Source organism: Mus caroli, unplaced genomic scaffold, assembly GCF_978045245.1.
Source record: "Mus caroli unplaced genomic scaffold, Mus_caroli_1 scaffold_18, whole genome shotgun sequence".
NCBI classification, from domain to species: Eukaryota; Metazoa; Chordata; class Mammalia; order Rodentia; family Muridae; genus Mus; species Mus caroli.
This window is the reverse complement of record NW_028227273.1, coordinates 61,504,618-61,520,760: the sequence shown is the minus strand read 5'-3', so window position 1 is coordinate 61,520,760 and position 16,143 is coordinate 61,504,618. Positions and strand designations below refer to the sequence as shown.

The following is a 16,143-nucleotide window of genomic DNA, read 5'->3' as shown; positions in this document are numbered from 1 at the left end:
TGCTCAAATGGGCCCGCCCCCGCCGATCTGCCCAGCCTTCCGGGTTGCAAATCTACAGCATTTCGGGAGTTGTGCCTCAAGGGTAAGCTAGTGCGCAAGAGCGTCCGGGTCCGCGCACGCGTGAGCGGTTCTAGCGCGTTTACCCGCGCGCAGGCGCACTTCTAGGGGCCCGCCCTCACCATTCACAGCACAAACGAAGACCTCAGGTGGGAAAGCACTTTATTAGGCTGGACTTCCAGCCTCGGCCACGCGAGCCCTGTCCGGTAAGGGTTATGGACCCCCACCGCCCTCCTCGTCGTCTTCCATGTCGAGGCCCGGGATCCCGCGGATCTGGCACTGCAGCGCTCCGCCCAGCAAGGGTACAGGGCTCTCCTCCTCTTCTGGTGGTGGCGGAGGTGGCGGTGTTGCAGTCCCTGGGGCGGGCTCCAGGGGCACCGGGGGCTGTGCTGGCACGCCCTCTGTGAGCTCTGTCGCTTCGCTTGGTGCCCCTTCATCCAGAGCGCCAGCCTCCACCTCGTCTTGTTCCTTCTCCTCCTCCGGGTTGTCAGTGAAAGGATTCTCGCCCTGTAGAGATTGATAGAGACTTTAATGGGAGGAAGGAATCACTGGGATAGTATGGGGACCAGGCTCACACAAAGGTCAGGACTAGGACAGTGCTTTCGCCTTTGCCTCACCTTCAGATATCGCTCCAGCTTCTTGCTAATGAGCTTGTTGTTGAGAATACTGCGGGCCACCATAAGAGAGGACTTCTTGGACTGCTCCATCATAAGCTATGGGCAGGGCAAACAGGGCTGGTGAGGCTGCTCTAGGAATCCGACAAACCCAGCTGAGGTTCAGATTCACCAATAACTAGTCCTAGTGTCTGTAAATGCACCTTGGGCATAATTCCAGTCAGTCTGGACAGGCATGCAAGGAACTAGGATTCGATCTGATCACCCACACCACATTTGCTGTTTGAAACCTGATTTGCTTGCACAGAAACTATAGTAAACACTGGACTTAGTGGCACAGGTCATGTTGTAACTCCAGGGCATTCAAATGGAAGGCCTACCTGGACTACAGAGTTTAACGGCAACCTTTGACTATGTCTCAGAAAATAAAAGATGGCTGGGAGCTAGAGAGATGGCTCAGCGTAAAGGACTTGTTAGTATTTCAAAGACTCAGGTTCATTTTCTGCCACCTACAAGGTGGCTGACAACAATCTCTAATCTAGTTCCAGAGAATATGAGGCCCTCTTCTGGTTACCACAGGCACCAGGCACGCGAATAGTGAGCATATGTGCAGGCAAAACATACAGAAAGATAAAATAAAACGTAAAAAGGTGGAGGGGGCCAGCTGGAGATAATATAATAATTTGATGATAGAGTGCTTTCTTAGTATTCCTAAAGCCTTAGTTAGGTTCAATCCTCATATATATACACACACACCAGATATAATAAAACCTATTAAAAGTAAAATGTAGGGCTGGGCTTGGTGGCCCACATTGTTAATCCCAGCACTTGGGCGGCTGAGGTAGGAGGGCAGATCTTCCTGAGTTCAAGGCCAGCCTGGTCTACAGAGCAAGTTCCAGGACACAGAAAAACCTTCACTGCCCCCTGCCCCCCACCCCAAATTCCAGTGACAACAAAAAAAAGTAAAATGTAAAAACAATAAAGAGTCTGGCAAGATGACTCTGGGTAAAAGCACAGCTTGGCAAATTGAACCCAATTCTAAGGTCACATACAATAAAGGAGAGAACCAACTCCTGCAAGTTGTCCTTTGACTTCTATACACATGCTACCACTCCGCCCTCCCACAGATACACAGACAGACACATATGCAGTCACCTAGGAGCAAGTTGCTCTAGCGCACAGGAAATTGCTTAGAACCAGTAAGGAGGGTATAAAACCTGCCCTAGCAACACACACCTGTAAGCCCAACACTCAAGAGGAAGAGAGGACTGCTGCAAATTCAAGGCCACTCTGACCTATAGAGTGAATTCCAGGACAGCTTGGACTACATAAGACTGCCAAAACAAAGTGAGAATATAGATGAAACTATATTAAAATGTTGTGCATCCTTTTAACTCACCGGATTTGGATATGAAGAAATAATGGTAAAAAGTTGAAAAGAGACACTTCTCTACTGGTGGAGCAACTGGTTATAGACTTGAAAAGCTATTTGATGGAGTACACCAGAAATACAAATTTGCCTCAGTAATTCCTATCCCAAAGGTTTTTTTTATTTGTTGTTGTTTTTTTTTTTTTTTTTTTCTTTTTCTTCTTTCAAGACAGGGTTTCTCTGTGTAGCCCTGGCTGTCCTGGAACTCACAGGCTGGCCTTGAACTCAGAAATCCGCCTGCCTCTGCCTCCCAAGTGCTGGGGTTAAAGGCGTGTGCCACCACACCTGGGCTCCTATCCCAAAGTTTAAGAACTAGAAATAAACTAGCTCCTCTGATCAGGGCCTCTGGCAGAGTAGAAGACATTCATTCGATTCAGTGGGAAGCCTGGGCCTTTTGTTTTGTTTTGTTTTGTTGAGACAAGGTCTTGCTATGGTATCGTAGGAGGTTCTGGGACTTGCTTGGTTGTTTTGGAATTATGTTTTGTTTGAGATATTTTGTAGGCAAGGCTGGCCTGATCTCACTATGTAGTCCATGCTGGTCTCTCAGATTTGTGGCAGTTTTCCTGCCTCAGCCTTCCAAGTGCTAGGATTATAGGAACATTAGACTATGCCTGGTTTATAAACTGGCTCTGAACTTGGGATCCTCTTGATCTCCTAATGCTGGAATTGTAGATCTATACTATCATATCTGAGTCATTCTGTCTGGAATCAACATGCTGGGTCATTTCTTCAGTCATAGGAGTACAGACATGATTATGAAACCAAAGAAAGAATGAAAGGGAATTGGTTCTCTCTTTCCAGCATGAGTGTCCCAGAGCTCAAACACAGGCTGCCAGGCTTAGCAACAAGTAACTTTACCCACTGAGCACCTCACTAGACCTCACAGTTTCCTTTATATATTTTTTCTATTAATAGGCTGAGTATACTCAAGTAGCAGATTAAGATAAAAAATTAGAATACTACTACAGTTCCTCAGTAATTTTCACTGGCCAACACACTGTCCTTTCTTACCCCTCTGTGTGTCTAGAAGTTGAATATAAACAGCTGTTTCCAGATTTTGGTCATAATGACCAAACATGAGAAATACTTAAAAACAAAACCCAGTGTTCCTACTTTCAGGTTGGTGTCGTTGCTTAATTATCCAGTGCTTCCTTGACCTTGATCTAATAGTGACTTACACTACGGTGCCAACATTAAAACAACCAACTATACAGCACCCAGGCAGAAAATAGAGAGCCTGACCTGGTCAGTTAGCCTACATATATAGTAATAGCTACTACAGAAGCAGAGGCAGAAAGATCAGGTGGTCCCAAAGGTTCCAGGTCAGGACAGGCAAAACAGATTCCTCTTACCTGCCTCTTCTCAGCACCAGTTGTTATATTTTTGCTGTGAGATAAAAAGAATGTTTGCTCTTCTCGTGCCACTGTCCTGGCTGTCAGCAACCCTGAGGACTCCGATGTGCACACTGGAAATAAATGCCTAGCATTGCTGTAAGCCAAGCCCCCTTGGCTTCTAGATTGCCTGGCCTGCTCAGGAAGATTTCTTTTCTTTTCTTCTCTTTTCTTTTCTTTTCTCTTTCCTTTTCTTTTTTTTCTTCGTTTTTCGAGACAGGGTTTCTCTGTGTAGCCCTGTCTGTCCTGGAACTCACTTTGTAGACCAGGCTGGCCTCAAACTCAGAAGTCTGCCTGCCTATGCCTCTCAAGTGCTGGGATTAAAGGTGTGCACCACCACCAGGCTTGTTTTATTACTGGCCAACATCAGCTTTTCTTTTTTTCTTTTTTTTTTTTGTATTAAATTGTATTGGCTTTGCAGTAAGTTTCAAATATCTGATAATCAAGTTCCTGAACTCACAACTGCCCTTTGTACAGTATTTTTGGCCACTGTTAGACCTGCCACTTTTTTGTGTATCTTACCTCCCATCCTCCTTACTACGTTCACTAACTTTGAGATCATTTTGCTATAATTATTCAGCTTCTCCAAGGATGTTACTACAGAGTTGGCAAGATGGCTTCAATGGGTAAAGTACTCACTACCTGCCAAATCTAGGGACCTGAGTTCTATCTCTGGAACCCACATGATGGAGGAAGAAAGCCTAACTCCCAAGAAAGTTGTCCTCAGACTTTGACATGTATGGGACACATGCATGCCAGCACATATAAATAAACAAAAGAATAAATGTAACCTTGAAAAAGACTGTCAACCGAGCAGTGGTGGTGCACGCCATTAATCCCAGCACTTGGGAGGCAGAGGCAGGTGGATTTCTGAGTTCGAGGCCAGCTTGGTCTACAGAGTGAGTTCCAGGACTGCCAGGGCTACACAGAGAAACCCTGTCTCGAAGAAAAAAAAAAAGAAAAAAGAAAAAAGATTGTTACTTTCCTTCCCAATATTTTATGCTAAAATGTTGCTAGGTTCTTTTTTTCCTAAGAAAAGATAGGTGACTTTTTGGCTAAGAAAAGATAGGCGACTTAAAACCACTCCAGGTGCCTTATAGTATCTCAGGGTCGCAGTAATATGCCAAAGGGTTCCTTGCTCAAAAGGACAGCATCAGACTCACTACAGGGATGAAAGAGACTTCACTAGAAGATACATCTCTAAAGAATTTGGCTCATCCTAGGAATGTGTATCTTAGTGATGGATGCTTGTCTAGAATGTACAAGGCTTGGAGTCTAACTTACAACATCCATAGAAAGGAGAAAAACAACTACTACAACAACAACAACAGCAGAATTTGGCTAGTCATTAGTCACCCAAGTAAGCAGACAGGGTAGTAAGTTGCTACTGATGTGGAGGGTGAGGGTCAGTGCCCAGAAGGGTCAGTCATGATGTGATTTCTAAGACATCTAGATTATGAGATAGTCAAAGGAAATGGACCCATCTTAAAGATAACAAAACAGGGCTGGTGAGATGGCTCAGTGGGTAAGAGCACCCGACGGCTCTTCCGAAAGTCCAGAGTTCAAATCCCAGCAACCACATGGTGGCTCACAGCCATCTGTAATGAGATCTGACTCCCTCTTCTGGTGTGTCTGAAGACAGCTACAGTGTACTTACATATAATAAATAAATAAATCTTAAAAAAAAAAAAGATAACAAAACAAAGTTAAAAACAGTAAAGAGGAAGCAGTCCTGTTTGACAGCGACTGAACATCAGTTTCTTCTCTGTGCAGCCCTCAGAACTCAGAGACTCACCTACCTCTGCCTCCAAAATGCTGGGACTAAAAAAGCATTCACCACCACTGCCCTAAGTAGCTCTTCTTAAAGTTATTTGATACAAGTGTTTTCCTTATGTAACTGAATGATAATCTGAGTACTCATTCACCAAAATGGGCATCAGTACCACCTGGCAGTGCCATCATACTTCAAAGTGGCAATTAAAAACACATTTAATCTGGGCTTGGAGGTAGAGGCAGGCAGTTCTCTGTGAGTTTGGGGTAGCTTAGTTTATAATAACAAATTCCAGGGTGGCCAAAGCTACATGTGAGACACTATCTTCAAAAGCCAAAGTAAACCAAACCAAACAAAAAAGCAAACAAAGCCACCACATTTAAAGAACATAGACTATCAACAGAGATGTAGTAATATCTTTATAAAAGTACAGCTAAATCTCAGAAAAAAGAAGTGTAACAGAAACAAAACATTCAGCAGGGGGCTTCAACAGCAGATGCAGACTGAACAAGCATGGAGGTCAAGAGTATCACAGTATAGGGTTCTACTTCATCTCTCCACGGACATGGACTGTGGGGATCTGAATTAACATTTGTTTGTTTAGTGGAGATCAGAGGACAAATTCCACAAGTGGGTTCTTCCCTTCCACCATGTGAGTCCCAGATATCAAAAATGGAGCCAAGTCAACCCATGTTGCTGGCTCAGCAGCAAGGATTTAAGAAGCAGACACTGACCCAGGAACTCCCACTTTGCTTTTCCCTCTTGTTCTGTTTCTTTCTGAATTACCTGGAGTCTCTTTCTCTACAGTTATTGGATCAGAGTTAAGACAGTGAACCAAAGCAGCCCCTAAACAAGATGCTTTCTTGGCACCACCATGGCAGACCCTAAGGAAACGGCTGGTCACGGTCAGATCAAGACGATGATAGGGACTGATAAAGTTCTTAGTGCTTGCTTCTGTTCATCCTTCCTGTTAGAAACTAAGACCACTGTAAGCAGTGTTTGTCTACAGCAGGGTAATCAGACTGTTAATAATAAAACTCCTTTTCTGCTTTCGCCACTGTTTGTCTCTTTGATTGGCTTTCTAGGACAAATGGCTGAGCCTAATCCATTGAGATTCTCTTGTGCTTGGGGTTTTGTTCCTTTTTTTTTTTTCTTTTGGTTTTTCGACATAGGGTTTCTCTGTATAGACCTGATTGTCCTGGGATTCACTTTGTAGACCAGGCTGACCTTGAACTCAGAAATCCACCTGCCTCTGCCTCCCGGGTGCTGGGATTAAAGGCGTGCGCCACCACGCCTGGCGGGATTTTGTTCTAACTCAAGCAACAATTATACCATCTAAAGAACAGAGAGAAAAAATAGTGAAGAAAAAGCCAGGCGTGGTGGTGCACGCCTTTAATCCCAGCCCTCAGGAGGCAGAGGCAGGCGGATTTCTGAGTACACAAGAGAAACCCAGTCTCAAAAAACCAAAAAAAAAAAAAAAAAAAAAAAAAAAGTGAAGAAAAATTAATTGTCTCAGACAGCATTAAGTTACTCAATATAATGACAGAGTAAGAAAAAGGAATAGAAAAGGCTAAAAGCTTCCCGAGACCGATGAAAGCTTTACTCTACACAACAAAGAAGCCCCATGAACTCCACAAAGAATGAACACAGATACCTAAAAAATGATGCATTACTTACAGCACCAAAAGCTCAAGATAAGAAAAAATCTTGAAAGCAAACGAAACCTCACTTGCAAATAGGTGTCTCATCAGACAGGTGAAGCCAAAAGACAGAACAACACACACACACAAAGAAATGCTTTAAGAAAACAGCTGTTGGGCCGAAGAGGTTAAGAGCACTGACTGTTCTTCCAAAGGTCCCGAGTTCAAATTCCAGCAACCACATGGTGGCTCACAACCACCCGTAATGAGATCTGATGCCCTCTTCTGGTGTGTCTTAAGACAGCTACAGTGTACTTACATATAATAAATAAATAAATAAATCTTTGGGCCGGAGTGAAGATTGTAATAAATATCTACTTAAAAAGACAATGAAACAACTGTCAACTTGGCCCAGATTGGTCTGGAACTCACTCAGTAGACCAAGCTGGCCTTAAACTCACAGAGCTCTACCTGCCTGTGCCTTCCGAGGCCTTAGGTTAATGCTACCATACCAGGCATAATCATATTCTGAAAAATACTGGTGAAAGGAAAGATTAAAAAGAAACAAGAGGGGGCTGGTGAGATGGCTCAGTGGGTAAGAGCACCCGACTGCTCTTCCGAAGGTCCAGAGTTCAAATCCCAGCAACCACATGGTGGCTCACAACCATCCGTAACAAGATCTGACTCCTTCTTCTGGAGTGTCTGAAGACAGCTACAGTGTACTTACATATAATAAATAAATAAATCTTTAAAAAAAAAAAAGAAAAAAAGAAACAAGAAACCCAAAGGAAAAGGAAAAGACTCGTAACCATTACTTAGAAGACAGTACTCACTCTAACCACTGCACCAAGAAGCAGCAGATACAATACTGTAAGATAATAGGACTTCCCTAAATCATCTAAAAACACAGCATAATTTTATCAGAATACCAGCTTTTTTTTTTTCAAAGAAAATGACAATACTAAAACCAAACAGCACACAATAACAGAATCAATATTGAAAACTATGTTGGGCACATCACACATTCTGAATTTATCATGAGGCTACAGTACAAATTCCAGCACATAGGCAGAGACACAAGAATAATTTAAATTCGCCGGGCGTGGTGGCGCACGCCTTTAATCCCAGCACTCAGGAGGCAGAGGCAGGCGGATTTCTGAGTTCGAGGCCAGCCTGGTCTACAAAGTGAGTTCCAGGACAGCCAGGGCTACACAGAGAAACCCTGTCTCGAAAAACCAAAAAAAAAAAAAAAAAAAAAAAAAAAAGAATAATTTAAATTCAAGACTAGCCCAAGTTATAGAGTGTGCACTCTCAACAACAACAAATAAGTCCCTTGTCCCTCCCTCCTCAAAAAAGAACCAAAAATCTTGCAGGCCAAGCAAGTTTCAGGCCAGCCTGACCTACACTGCGAGATCATGCCTCATAACAAAACAGCTGAGAACGTTGCTCAGTGGTTAAATGCTTGCCTATATGTACAAGGTTGTAGGTTTGTTTCAATTCTAGCATTCTAAAAAACAAAAACAAAAAACCCCCAGAGACATAAGCAAGCAAACAAGCATGTGTGAGGGGCCTTTAAATCTAGTCCTTGGTAACATGAGGCAGGTGGGTTTGGGCAGACTTGTCTACATGGCAAATTCAGGAACAGCCAGAGCTATATAATGAGACCCTCTCTGGAAAAAATGAAGTGGAAAACCCCACAGAGTGGGAAAAATACTTGCAAATCTGAGACCTGTGTCTCAAATCTAAAAGAATTATAAGATGGGAGATAGAGCTTAGTAGAGTGCTAGCTTAGCATGGACAAGGTCCTAAGTTCAGCCCTCAGCAATGTAAATTGAGGGTTGAACTTAAGACCCTCAGTTTAAAAATATTAAAAAGCAACATGAAAAACTCTAATAATTTTAGAAGACAACACAATTTTGAAATCCTCCAGGAATCTGAGTAGACTTTTCCCCCAAGAATAGCACTTTTTACTCAGTAGACAGCTAGACTAAGTGTTCGATAGTTAAACATAGCTAAAGGGCTGGGGATAGAGCTAGGCTGGCAGGCTGCTTGCCGAGCACGCAGAAGGCCATGATTCTATCTCCAACACTACATAAACTGGGCAGGAAGAGCAGGGGTTCAGCTGCACAGAGAAGTCATCAGGCTGGGCCAGGAGAAATGGCTCAGCCATTAAAGGCTAGGCTTATAACCATATATAGTATATGTAGTGTGTGTATGTTTGTATACTTGTTTGTGACTGTGCACATATGTATAAGAGCTAGAGATCTTGGTATCTGTCCCCATCATTCTCCACCTAGTATTTTGACTCAGGATCTCTCACTGAAACTGAAGCTCATCAATTTACCTAGAATGGCTCATCAAAGAGGTTTAGGGATCTACCTGTCTCTGTGTCCCTGAGACCTGAGATGATTATAGGTGTAAGAAGCAAAGACTGGATGTTCCCATAGTGTTATGCAATGTGACTAGCTGTCTCAAACTCTTACTACCATGGTTCTTCACCGTGATGAACTGTACCTTTGAATTGTAACCTAAAATAAAATGTACCTTCTTTAAGTTGCTTAAGCGGTCAGGTATATTGTCATGGCAATGGGGAAAGTATCTAGTTAATTACCTAGATAGTTCCTAAATCCAGTGACAAGTGTCCTTATAAAAGCTACATAGAAGAATCTATAGAGGGCTGGTGAGATGGCTCAGTGGGTAAGAGCACCCGACTGCTCTTCCGAAGGTCCAGAGTTCAAATCCCAGCAACCACATGGTGGCTCACAACCATCCGTAACGAGATCTGGCGCCCTCTTCCGGAGTGTCTGAAGACAGCTACAGTGTACTTACATATAATAAATAAATAAATCTTAAAAAAAAAAAAAAAAGAATCTATAGAAAAGAAAGCTTTGCAAGTGCCCAGAAGACATGGCCTCCAGGCAAGTAAGCCAAGGAATGTCTACAGAGAGTGATCTGAACCCACGTCTGCATCCTTGTACACCAGGCAACTTATCAACTGAGCTACCTTTGCCTTCCCAGTCTCCCTCTCTTCCCTCCTTCATTCTTTTCTCTCTTTCTTTTTTTTTTTTTTATTACATATTTTCCTCAATTACATTTCCAATGCTATCCCAAAAGTCCCCCATACCGCCCCCCACTTCCCTACCCTCCCATTCCCATTCTTTTGGCCCTGGCATTCCCCTATATTGGGGCATATAAAGTTTGCAAGTCCAATGGGCCTCTCTTTCCAGTGATGGCCGACTAGGCCATCTTTCCATACATATGCAGCTAGAGACAAGAGCTCCGGGGTACTGGTTAGTTCATCTTGTTGTTCCGACTATAGGGTTGCAGATCCCTTTAGCTCCTTGGGTACTTTCTCTAGCTTCTCCATTGGGAGCCCTGTGATACATCCAATAGCTGACTGTGAGCATCCACTCCTGTGTTTGCTAGGCCCCTGCATAGTCTTTTTCTCTCTTTCTGACACTGTCAATATAGTGTCACTATATTATTTGAACCTGCACTCTTTCCCAAGTCTCCTCAGCACTAGGATAACGGATACACCAACAACTTAGATAAACTGTACTTTTGTTACCGTTGTTGTGACAGGGTCTCACTATGTAGCCCTCAATAGCCTTGAACTCACAGAGATCCACCAGGCTCTGCCTCCCAAGTGCTGAGATAAAAGGTGTGCAACAGCTGGGCAGTGGTGGCGCACGCTTTAATCCCAGCACTTGGGAGGCAGAGGCAGGCGGATTTCTGAGTTCGAGGCCAGCCTGATCTACAGAGTGAGTTCCAGGACAGCCAGGGCTACAGAGAGAAACCCTGTCTCGAAAAACCAAAGAGAGAGAGAAAGGTGTGCATCACCGGCTTGACTGAAGTGTACATTGTATATTGTGATACTATCATTGTCGTTATTGATATACATCAATTACAACTTAGTAATCAGTAACCAAAATAATAATATGGAAGCTTTCTAGTTCTCTAATCTGAACATACTTTGTTTTTGTTTTTGAAATAGAGCTTTACTCTGTAGCCCAGGTGTGCCTAGAGCTAACAGCAATCCTTTGTCTCAGCTTCTCAAGTGCTGGGGTTACAGGTGTGAGCCACCATCATGTCTGACTCATCTGGAACTTTCAAATGTGTAGCATTTAAACTGCATTCAAATTACCTCTCCTTGGGCTGGAGAGATGGCTCAGGGGTTAAGAGCACTGACTGTTCTTCCAAAGGTCCTGAGTTCAAATCCCAGCAACCACGTGGTGGCTCACAACCATCCATAGTGAGATCTGATGCCCTCTGCTGGGGTGTCTGAAGACAGCTACACTGTACTTACATATAATAAATAAATTTTGGGAAAAAATAATTACCTCTCCTGTAATCTCATCAAAGGTAAACTATGTTAATTCCGACTTTATACTTTCTTAGCTAGAGCTAATTTTTCCTACATTTTATTAATGTCTTATATTATCTATCATCTACCACATTTTCTCCCTAACTGGGAGAAAACCAGGTGTGAGAGAAATCACATCTGGTACTAAAAACATAGTCAACTACCCAGGGCTAGTGAAGTCATGGATCTTGGAGGAGAACCTACAACCACCATTTTACTAAAAGAACATAATTCTGAACTACATTCTAAATATTTGTCCTTATCCCCATCAATATGTGCGGTCCTTGATCTTCATCAAGGAAACGTTTTCTAAGTTAGAGACCATTACAGACAACCACAACCAATCAAAATGCAGAGTTGTGGAGCCCGGATCCAACTGATACAAACACACTGATCCAGCACAACTCCTTAATCTAAGAAGTCATTGAGAAAAAAAGGAGTGAAAGGATGGTAAGAGCCAGAGGAACAGGGAGTTTGCTGTGAGATTTTATCTTCTAGAAACATCAACAGTTACATCCATGTAGTCTCATAACATGGCTGCCTAAACATTAATTGAACGTGGATGGGATGAAACCAATAGACATGTAAATGCAAAAAGGGAGACTCAAGAGGCCTCAACTGAGACTAAGAAGTACCACAACCAAAGAGTGCTGAGATTGGGAGAAAGAGTCTACCCCAGGGAAGATCAGCCCTGAAACATGAACATGAAGTAACATTTACAGACTGAGCAGGCTGCGCTTATCTATTTAGGAATACACAAACATATACATTCTCATATGTAACATCAAATCAAGAAAAAGAGGCCATGAACTTGAAAGAGAGCAAAGTACGGGAGGCACATGGAGGATTTGGAAAGAGAAAAGGAGAAAATGATGCCGTTAATAATAAGCTCAAAAAGTACCCAACCCAACCAACCAACCTACCCTACATATACTTTGACCTCAGACAGCCTGGGAACACACTGGAAGACAAGAAAATGTAGTAATTTTCTTACCAAATGTGCTTCCTTTCTCTACCCCTACCCCCTCATCAAATATACACTCCTTTTGTCCACAACTGTAACAGCATCACTGTCTACTCAGTTTCTAGGAATGAGAATCACTTGAGGCTCCTGGTCCCTCCTACAGGCCAATGTCCTGCATTTCACCAGCATTCCTCTTCTTCATTCCCAAGGTCATTCTTAGCCACATGGCAGACCAGCTCCCTATAGTCTTCATGGCAGATGTCTCTAGTTCATCATTACCTCTAATACCTTTCTTTTTTTTTTGGTTTTTCGAGACAGGGTTTCTCTGTGTAGCTCTGGCTGTCCTGACACTTACTCTGTAGACCAGGCTGGCCTCGAACTCAGAAATCCACCTGCCTCTGCCTCCCAAGTGCTGGGATTAAAGACGAGTGCCACCACTACACCTCTAGTACTTTTGACTACTGAATACCTCCAATGACAGAAGCAAGCCTTATGTCTAATTCCCTTCTCTCTTCCAGCCATACCAGGTCGGTTTGTTGGCCTCTGATTTCTGAAACTAATTTAGCTGTTGATTCTTAAAAGTCCAGCTCAATCTCACCTCTGTCAAACAGGCTGCTTATGTATCCCTGGCCTTCCTTCCTGCCCTTGCCGTCCTCACAGCCCCACGTGGACAAGCAGAGGCTCAAACTCCAGGCAAGCAGCCCCGGGCCCAGCTCACCCTGCGGTTTCGGTTGTGATCCATCGTCTTGAGATGCTTTTGGATGATTCCAAACTGCATGGGGATGAAAAGGTCACAGGCTGCACAGTGGGCCGCCTCTACCTTCTTCACAAAATGCTCCATAGCAATCTCTGTTGGGGGCAGAAGAAAGCAGTCATCACAGTCTCAGGTGCCAAAGACATCAGGCTAGTTCCTTAACTTTCCCTAACACTTCTACATGAGCCTGAGACTGGGTGAACAGCGGAACATCAAGCCACTACACCGAGAAGCAGAAAAGAGCAGGCTAGGGGCCTACCGGGTGGCAGCCATCCTGGTGGGATGGAACCTCCTCACCTTGGGTCAGATCTTGGTCTCTGTAGATTTGTTGGATCAGACCATCAAGGTCCTCCACAGTTTTTCGGAGCTCCTCTGTCTTCTTGGTCTTGTTGGTGACATATTCCTATCAAAGACACAGATGTTTGTGTCAGCTGCCTGGCGGTCCGGAGCTTAGAGAAAGCAGCAGCAATGAGCCACTCAGTAGCTTACCTGCAGGAAGTCAGCAGTCTGCTTCGGAAGCTTGGTGCCTACATATTTGAAGTGTTCCTTGTGGAACTTGCTGTCAAGGTGGCTACCCATCTCATCCTCATAGAAGGTCCGGTATTTGCAGAGAGAACACACAAACTGGATCCTGCCACAGGAGGGAAACGAGGCTGAGGCCACAAGGCTCCCAGGAAATGTCACTGCTACCCCAACCCACGTGCAGGCCTTGAAACAGGCCTCGCTCTGAAGTGCAGTCCCGGCTGAAGGGTAGGCTGGGGCTGGTAGGGTTGGGAGCAGAAGGGGATAGATAGTCTGTAGGCTGCAGTTACAGCAACGTAGGGGTTAGGGGAAGAACTCTTCCTTCCCACAGGCAGGAGGCTGAGACCTGAAGCAGCTACTACTGCAACAGGCAAAGAGTCGCTGGAAGGTTGTCGGAAGGCCTCTCTACCAAGGCTAGGCAGGAGCTTGTGCATTTGGCCCAGCTGGGGACCGGAAGGAAGGATGCCCTGGCGAGAGCCAGGAGGGCCTGAGGTGCAGAGTGGAGTACGCAGTCCCGAGGCAGTGCCTGAAAAGGTGCTGCATCTTCCTTCTCAGGTCTGGGGGACTCAATGGCCCAGCCCATCCTCTGCTCAGAATGCCTGGGGGGTGGTGTCAGGAGGGATGGGAGGCGGCAGGCCTGGGCACCTGCTGCCTCATCTTCCTCTTCCAAGAAGAGACCAGTCTGAGCTGGAAGGAGGGCGCCCGCCTGGCCTGCCAGAGGGCAGCCTGGAATCACTGGGCGAGGTGCTCTCTGTCTAGGCCTCGTGTCCACAGCAGAAGCCTGGGGTCTAGGGCCTGGGCTGGAACAGGCCGCCGTGGCAAGGGGCGGAGGAGGCCAGCCGCCACCGAGGACTCGGGGCGGGTCCCTACCTCTGCCGGGACGTCCTTATCTGGGCCACGGGGTCAGCTTTGTCTGAAGAGCCCAGGGGCCGGGCGCCGGCGAGGCTGAGTGGAAGGTCCAGCAAGAGCAAGAGTCTGAGGCGGAGGAGGCAAGCGCCAGTGCGGGAGCCCTGAGGGCAGACAGACCCGACCAAGGGGCGTGAAGGGCTCAGCCACAGACAGGCCCGGCCTGAGAGGGCCGGTGGGCAGGGCCAACAGCAGACCCAGAGGCTGCCATAGCCCACAGGTGCTGTCATCTCTCCTGGGCACGGTGGCGGCCTCTTGGCAGCTAGCTGGGGTGGCACAGGCGCCTTGGACCTTGAGTCTCTGATGAGCTGGCCCCCTCCCTCAGGGGCATCGGGCCCCCTGCGCACCTCAGGGCTCGCGTGCTGAGTGACCTAGTGCTGGAGCTTCTGGGTAGTGGTGCTGAGCAGTGGCAGGTCTCAGGCCACAGATGGCAGCGGTCGCCAGGTGGCCACAGAGGGGCAGGGGATGAGTCAGGACTTGGGAGCTGGGCCTGGCGGGAAGCAGGGTCCATGCACAGCAGAGCAGGTGGTGGCTCCCAAGGGAGGTCAGAGGGCGGCGAGATGGCAGAGCTATGACCCTGCTCTCCTGGTGGCAGCCCCAGAGCAGGGCAGGTGCAGAGGCATAGGGATGGAAGGAAGACAGTTACCTTTCCACCATACGATCTCGCTGCCGCTTTTTCTGTTTGTCTTGGCTCTTCTTGCTTGCCTGCAACTTGCGCTTGGCCTGGCTGCTCTCATCCTGGGCGGTCAGGGCCCCTGTGGTAACAGAAAAGCAGAGTTACCAACAGGACTCTAACAGAATAGACCCTGTGGCTGAGTCACCCGCTATCCACTCCTGAGGGTCCATCTGAGAGCAGCTGTACACATAGACCCTCAGGCCATGAGCAGGGCTGGGTGCCCTGGGCTGAGCAGGAAGTAGATTTGGCTTAGGCACCGGGAGAGGGGGAACACGTGCTGACCCCTCTCTTTTCTGGAACACCGACACTCTCTGCAGAGTGGGTGCAGAGAAGCTGGAAGGCAAAGACAGGCTGTCTTGGTGGGAACACAAGCGTGTTCAGAGGGACTGGGTGGTGGATATAGGGAGGCCGTTCACATGGCCCTGCCCACCCCCCCACCGGGCACCGCGGCAACAGTGGGCTGAGGCTGGATTTACTGTTAGGTACCTGCTGGCGCTCATCACTCAGGTGGGGGGACACGGACTCCCAACAAGGGCTGGAGAGGCGCTAAGGGAGAGGACACGCAAACCAGAGCCGTAAAAACTGCACCAAGGGTCCCAGCTCGGACACCAGCCACTGAGGACTTGGAACTGTCTATTACTGAGGGACAGGGGGGGGGTGCCTGGGCTCCCCACACTTTTGCTTGCTGCCCCCACCTGAAGGCAAAACCAAAGTGCTAGACTGGAGGCTACACCATCCATAACCTCTGCCTAGGAAAAACGGAGGCAGGCTGGGAGGGCACAGAGTAAGAAGAGGCCCTGCTAACATATATCCAGTCCCATAAGGAAGGTCCCAGCCAGCCATCTTTCTGCTCCAACCCTGCCCTCAGCTGCTTTCCTCCCACTACAAGCACCTGGAAGAGCTTTCCCAGTACCTAGGTAACCCTGGAAGACTTACCTTTCTCCGAATCTTCTTTGCCTTCTCTCCCATCCTCTTTTCCCTCCTCGTCTTCTCCTTCCTAATATACAATTTTTAAAATTCAATTTTAAAAAGGGCACAGCTACTTATACTGGCTCT

At 46.4% G+C, this 16,143-nt stretch overlaps 1 protein-coding gene across 3 annotated transcripts in view; it reads right to left on the bottom strand.

Annotated features, from left to right (window-relative positions):
• Positions 1–202: 202 nt before the first annotated feature.
• Akap8l (A-kinase anchoring protein 8 like) overlaps positions 203–16,143 on the bottom strand; it is a 32,885-nt gene continuing 16,944 nt past the window's right edge. For all 3 annotated transcript variants that reach the window (XM_021186100.3, XM_021186101.3, XM_029470954.2), the window contains 7 exons: positions 16,024–16,084; positions 15,058–15,166; positions 13,473–13,614; positions 13,281–13,386; positions 12,948–13,078; positions 675–770; positions 203–564 (listed from right to left, as the gene is read on the bottom strand). In XM_021186100.3, coding sequence (XP_021041759.1) covers positions 271–564; positions 675–770; positions 12,948–13,078; positions 13,281–13,386; positions 13,473–13,614; positions 15,058–15,166; positions 16,024–16,084 — 939 coding nt within the window. In that variant the 3' untranslated portion in view covers positions 203–270. The remainder of the gene's footprint in view (positions 565–674; positions 771–12,947; positions 13,079–13,280; positions 13,387–13,472; positions 13,615–15,057; positions 15,167–16,023; positions 16,085–16,143) is intronic.